General features: G+C 31.1%; 1 protein-coding gene across 2 annotated transcripts; it reads left to right on the top strand.

Moving 5' to 3' along the window:
• Positions 1-3,028: 3,028 nt before the first annotated feature.
• LOC121126350 (ATP-dependent DNA helicase RecQ) lies at positions 3,029-6,552 on the top strand. 2 transcript variants are annotated; one of them, XM_071891818.1, is made up of 9 exons: positions 3,029-3,646; positions 3,713-3,828; positions 3,882-4,057; positions 4,119-4,286; positions 4,356-4,641; positions 4,700-5,433; positions 5,503-5,583; positions 5,647-6,365; positions 6,434-6,552. In XM_071891818.1, exons 1-8 carry the CDS (start codon positions 3,201-3,203, stop codon positions 6,343-6,345), a joined length of 2,706 nt encoding a protein of 901 aa, XP_071747919.1. In that variant the 5' UTR covers positions 3,029-3,200; the 3' UTR covers positions 6,346-6,365; positions 6,434-6,552. The 2 variants fall into 2 exon arrangements, with proteins under 2 accessions (XP_071747919.1, XP_040577609.1); XM_040721675.1 differs by having other exon boundaries at positions 3,031-3,646; positions 5,647-6,552.
• The last annotated feature ends 263 nt before the right edge of the window (positions 6,553-6,815 follow it).

The following is a 6,815-nucleotide window of genomic DNA, read 5'->3' as shown; positions in this document are numbered from 1 at the left end:
AAATTTAAGAATGTAGACAGCCAGTTTAACTAATGATGTGTAAGCAATAATTAATCATTTATGATAAAACGGAGACCATCACTGACATGTTATAAAAGGATTACTATTAGTAGGCACATAATTTTTTGTATCTATAAAGATTTCGTGATGAAGATCAAATGTGAAGAGCGTGATTGATATACTTTTCCTTACTAAGATTACATGTATAAAATGGAGTTCTTTTTGAATTAACCGAAAAACTTATGATTTGCTAGAATATTTATATCAATTTTAATTAACAAATCCATTGGTTAAAATGTATATCGGGCATTTTCTCTAGAGAATTTAAGTAAACAGAGGATACATTTGGGATTATTTGTATAATAAATTTTACCCATTTATTTCGATGCTCATAAATAATTATTTCCTATAAAAACATAATATTATATATATGATCTATGGTTAAAAAGGCCTTCATAATCTCTTTGCGGATTGAATCTGAAACAATCAGAGTATCTTACTTATATTAACTAAAGTATTATCGATTTTTATTAAATTTCTGCTTAATTGATAATTAATTAAGCTATCAACTATATTCCCTATACCATTACCCAAAAATAAAATATTATATAATATAGTATTATATTATAGTATAGTTTAATGCATGTAACTAATACTTGATGAAGTATGAATATATTAATATATGCAAGTGTGTGTGCAGGATTATATTTTGGGAGGGCTTTGGTTTCCATTTTCCTTTTTAAATTTAATATTTGAATTTTGTTTGCAAAAAATTTAATTTTTCGACAAAATCGATGGATTTTGAACTTTTTTCCAAAAAAAATAATTTCTTGAGAGTAGTTATAAATTTTCAGATTTTTTTTCAAAAAAATTGAAAAAATTAAATTTTTTGTACAAAAAATTTTTAGATAATAATTTTTTTGGAATTTTTATTCAAAAACCTGAGAAAATTTCAAAAATCCACAACTTTTGTCAAAAAATTAAATATTGTGGGGAAAAAATTAAATAATCCATAGCTATTCAGAGAAAATTAAATTTTTGGGAAAAAAATTTCAAAAATTTAATCGAAGTTCAAATATTAAATTTTCTATTAAGAATCAAAAATTCCTTAATGGGGGGGTACAGCCCCCCTCCAGCCCTCCCCCTGTGGACTTCCCTTATATGTATTGAGACTCATCGCCTTTTGAGTGGCTTCGCAAAAGGAATATCAACGAAGAAAGAAAGAGAATCAAGTATCAATTGCGATCTGTATTCTATGATCTCTTGATATATACCTTGCTTGTTACTACTTTTGTGACTGTCGAGACAAAAGCAAACTATAATGTTTTTTCTCGAAATTAGGTGTGGATTACATATTTTGTATCCTTCAATGAATTATGATATATTTACTTCCACAAATAATAATTATTAACTCGTAGGGTGTGCTCCAAATTTAACTTAAAGTAGCCAAAATTGAATGTTACAATAAAAGAATGAGAAATTGATAGATTTTAAGTATTTGAAAGGTCCAAATCGGGGCCAATATAAGTCTCTTAAATCAAATAAAGGTTCTAAATTATAGTTAAAATTCTTGGGTATCTTAACTCATCCCGTTAATTTGCATAGTAAGCCTATAATTAAGTCAAATATGTCTATGAAATATTGTGATGCATGTATCTTATTTGAACTTGGTTTGCTGCAAATTGCATTTAAATTAGGCAAAATTAATCGTCACATTAAAAATAAGCGAAATTAAAACAATAATTTGAATATGCGTATATAAGCCCAGGGAAAAATAATATGAATTGAATTTGAGTCTATTAAAATAATGTTTGATATATTAATAATTATTATTATGATTGAAAGGGTCCATATTAGGGCTAATATACGCCTCTTAAATTAAAAAAAAGGTTAACAACTATATTTAAAATCCCTATGCATCTTAACTCATCCCAGTAATTTGATTTAAAATCCAATAATTAGCTCAACTATGTCTATAAAATATTGGGATACATGTATATGCTATGAAGTAAAAAACTAAATTGGGATTTTCTTCTCGTGGGTGACAAAAAATAGTCTTAACTAAAATATTTACTTTTCAGAATGAAGCATGGAAACTCCATTCTTTCATTATGAATAAGGGCCTTGTGCAATTTTTACACTAAAATATATCTGAGAAATTCATTTCAAGAGTCTAAATTTCTCTATTTTTAAGTATTAACATGAAATATTATGATTCTCACACGACACAAAGCCAATGTCAATAATATTTTGTAATTTTTGACTTACGATAATTTGATACATAGCCCACTAATCATCATTCTATGTAATACAACATGATCGTAACCTCTGTATGATGAAAGCCATAAAAAATACAAAAATGAACAAAATACTTTGGAGATGCATATTTTTTAAATACGTCTTTAAAAAAAATTAATCATTAAATATTTTTGTATAATATAAGTTATGATAGTTTTGTCAGTATAAATAAGTTATAAGAATCTAAAGAAGAGTGTGGTTTTTTATCATTTTTCAGCGTAAAAATGGAAACATGTCAAGTTCAGAACAAGATACAGAATCAATCAGAACAAATTTACATAAGTTATATTAATCCTAATTTTAATTGGGCGATTGTCTTAAAGGTAAAAAAGGACTCTGAACGACAATAGTTCCGAATTACCTAAATCCCAGATATTATAGGATTTAGAAGACTCATATAACAACTGAGATGAGTTTTGATTTCTGCACTCAGCGATAAATTCTACTATGTGCTTCAATTTATGTGCTCAAAATTGGTGTTCCCCAGTGTAGTCCATTGATAAATAAATTTAAACTTGGGTAAAACCGGGATCCTGTCTAGATCTACTTCATTAATTTATTCTTATCACTTATCAGTAATCACTAATCAGTGATAAGTAGTCAATTATTTATGAGCTTTGTTATTCATTTATACTACTTATATCAATAGAAATAATTCATTGTTATTACTTATTAATCATTTAAATCTGGGACACATAATTAATTAAAAACCTATACCTAGGGGGTATATCTTTATATGCCACGGCTTAAACCTCGATGAAATTGAAGAATTCACGGAACATTGTTAAAATAGAACTCTCTAGTAGAACCTCTCCCTCATGAATTGTTATGATTTGATTTGAGTGCTCTGCGCGGACACAAAATTCAAAATTCAACCTCACATCGGATAGTATAATAAATCCATGACGATGGATGATCCATTTGGGGACGATGTGGATTTTGACTTTGATGAGTCTGTACTGCTCGAGTGTGAGACAGAGGAAGCAGAAAATGGTTCATTGACAGTCAAAGAGGACTCTGAGGCTCCATCGAACGCTCATTTGAAGATTTTGAGCTCCTCATTTGGTTACTCTGCCTTTCGTCCAGTTCAATGGAACATTATTTCCCGTGTTCTCTGTGACGCGGGCGACTCTCTCGTAGTCATGGCAACCGGCTATGGGAAGAGTCTGTGCTATCAGTTTCCGGCTGTGTATTCCGGAAAGATCACCTTAGTTATTTCACCTCTCATATCCTTGATGGAGGATCAAGTTGCTAAGCTGAGGGTTTCAAATATTCCCTCTACGTTCCTGGGGTCGGGACAAACTATGATGCCTGATACTATGTCCAATATCAAAGAAAATAAATACAGGTTTAACTTCTTAGTGATTATATAATTTATACATTTGATTAATTATCACGTTGTAACTCCTTGTAGAGTCGTTTATGTAACACCGGAATATGTTGACACCTCTCTAGATACTCTTTCAAAATTACTAAAGGATCGACTCGTATTGGTTGCGGTAGATGAAGCCCACTGCGTTTCTCAATGGGGTACGTGATTGACTCAAAACTAAAATTTATCTTTCTCATTGCTTAAATATTAGGACATGATTTTCGTAGCTCGTATCGAAAATTGGGTATTTTAAAACAAACATTTCCAAATGTCCCCATTATGGGTTTAACTGCTACCGCCACTCCTGAGGTTCAAAAAGACATATCAAAATCCCTAAGTCTCATCAATCCATCATATTTTGTAACAAGCTTTGATAGGCCTAACTTGGTAAGATAGAATATTTGAACATGATGAATCCATAGTTTCCATAAAAAGTGATTTATTTTAGTTTATTGAAGTTAAAAGCAAAGTAGCAATTTGGAGAGATTTATCTCTTTTAATGACGAAAGAAAATGGTGAGGATTGGGTTTTTCCTCATGGATCAACAATAATCTATTGTCCAACTAGAAAGGAAGTTGAAAAAGTTGGAGATGTTTTGACATCCAACTCAGTCAATGTAAGTCCTATTTTAGCCACAACAACAAAAAATCCATTTTCGATGCGGGTCTTGAATAAAATCTCTTAGCATCTCTTGTATCATGCAGGTCTTAGTCCGAAAGTAAGGAAAAAGAATCATGAGGATTTTATTTTTGATCGTTGCTCCCTCGTTGTCTGCACTGTAGCATTTGGAATGGGTATTGACAAGTCGGATGTACGTTTAGTTGTTCATTATGGTGCACCTAGAGATATGGAGTCATACTATCAAGAAATTGGGCGAGCTGGTAGGGATGGAATGAGTTCCCGAGTGAGGGTATACTACTCCACTACCGATTTTTCAGTTCATAGATTCTTTTTAAGCGATATGGAAAATGGTAAGAGGATTTTACTACATCTTTTAATGATTACCCATATTGATTATCCAAAATATAGGAAAATGGAAGGAATATCGTCGAAAAATGATGCACGAAATGGAAATATATCTATCCTTACAAAAGAAATGCCGTAGATTCTTGCTTTTAAGCCATTTTGATTCAAATCTCGTAGCAAGTGATTTTATCGCAAGAAAAGATTGCTGTGATAACTGTGATCGTTCCTTGGAGAATAGTGATGGTAAAGACTCTTCATCAGATGAAGTTATTGACTTTACGGAAGATGCTAAGTTATTTTTGAAGACTTTTTCTCTTACATCCGGAAAATTTGGGCTGGGTCTAAGCTGTTCCATTATACGTGGAACAAAAGATAAGTACATACAAGATTATCATATGAGATCTGCCATTTTTGGTATGGGAAAGCAAAAACCCAAACAATATTGGATGGCTCTTGGAAGATCATTAATTGAGAGGGGTTATATTTTGGAGAATAGGGTTGGGGGTGTTGGCCCAACTAAATTTTCTTATAATATCTATGACATAAGTGATAAGGGTAGAATATTTCTTAGAAATGATAACTCACGTCTTAAAATGCTACCAACTACGGATCTAAAGCCTATTCAGACGAAGACTATAATAGTTACACCCTCATCACTGCCTCCGCTCTCATCAGAAGAACAAAAATTTCGCAATAGTCTTACTGTTGTTCTAATCAAACTTAGAAGTTCCTTAGCGGAAAGAGATGGCGCTGCTCCTTATATGATTCTGTCTGAACAAACCATCAGAACTCTTTCTGTAAGTAACACAGTTGAATTACTTATAATGTATCAGTTCATCAATTTAGCCCTTGTTTATGCTTACTAGGTAGTGAGACCCTCAAAACTCGAATATTTATCTAAGATTGAAGGCTTCACTGATGCAAAAATCAGTAAATACGGCGAAAGTGTAAGAAATTTCTATTCACTCATTTATAATTTTTAAATTAATCTCCGTTATTTAAATTTACAGTTTATCAAAAAAATCCGGGAATGGTGTCATCGTATGGAATTATCCATGGATAATTTTGAATCGAATAATCCTAAATCTAAGGAAGAAAAACTTCAAATGTTGAATGAAACTCAGAGACTTACATACACTTTTTTTCAAGAGAAATTGTCGATTGATGAAGTTGCAGTAACCAGAGGACTGAAAGAAGGAACCATTTATAGCCATTTGTCTGAAGCCATCAAAATCGGTCTTCCCATAACGGATATTCATTCTCTTTGCCCGTATAATAAAATGAAACAAATCACAGAGGTTATTTATGCCTCATTGGACTCAAACGTAAGTTTTATTGGACATATTAAACAAAAATGTGACGAATTATACTCAAATATATCTTGGAATGATATAAAAGTGTCTGTAGCTCACTTAATTTCCAAATTTGGTTCGAAGGATAATATAATTTCATGGAGTAAAGAAGATGTTGAGGCATTTACCCTGTCTTTAGAAGGGATTAAAAAACCCAATTTTGAGGAGATGGAAGTTGAATCTGTAAAAGATATTGAGCGTGAGCCTACTCAAGAAATGGAGGACCCTCAATCCTCAACACAGAGCTCTGACTCTAATAATTCCTCATCTCAAGATGTATCCTTGAAGAGAAGCTCTTCAGATCAGTCCAAGAGATCTTTGATAAAGAAATTAAAGTCCAATTCCCTTTTCAAATGAAAGGTTTTTTGATTAAAAAAGTAATAAGGGTTGAATATTTAGGCCATATCATCATCAATTTCTTTATTTTTCTTTCATATGTAATAAGAATGGATAGTGACTCAACATTTAGTGCTGGAAAAAGTGTATCAAGTAATCATGGCTATAATTATTCACTTATAGTTATATTATTATTTTTTTAGACAATAAATAAATATGTATATTCAATTTTGATAAGTCATTATTTAAATTTCGGTAAGCGCTGAATTTTTGATTTTACAAACACGTCATGTAAAATATAATGAAAGAAATTGTGTTGCAATGTAGTCTAAAAAAAAACTAAATATCATTAATTCTTGAGTGAATTCAAAATAATAGGTTAGTAAAAAGAAACCGATTATTTTCAATGGATTGTTTTTAAAAAAAATCCCTTAAATGTTAATCTCATTTGCAATCAAAATAGTTCTTACATGAAGGTCGGACTTCACATT

The sequence above is a fragment of the Lepeophtheirus salmonis genome, chromosome 11, assembly GCF_016086655.4.
Source record: "Lepeophtheirus salmonis chromosome 11, UVic_Lsal_1.4, whole genome shotgun sequence".
Taxonomy (NCBI): domain Eukaryota; kingdom Metazoa; phylum Arthropoda; class Copepoda; order Siphonostomatoida; family Caligidae; genus Lepeophtheirus; species Lepeophtheirus salmonis.
This window is presented reverse-complemented; position numbering and strand designations above follow the sequence as displayed.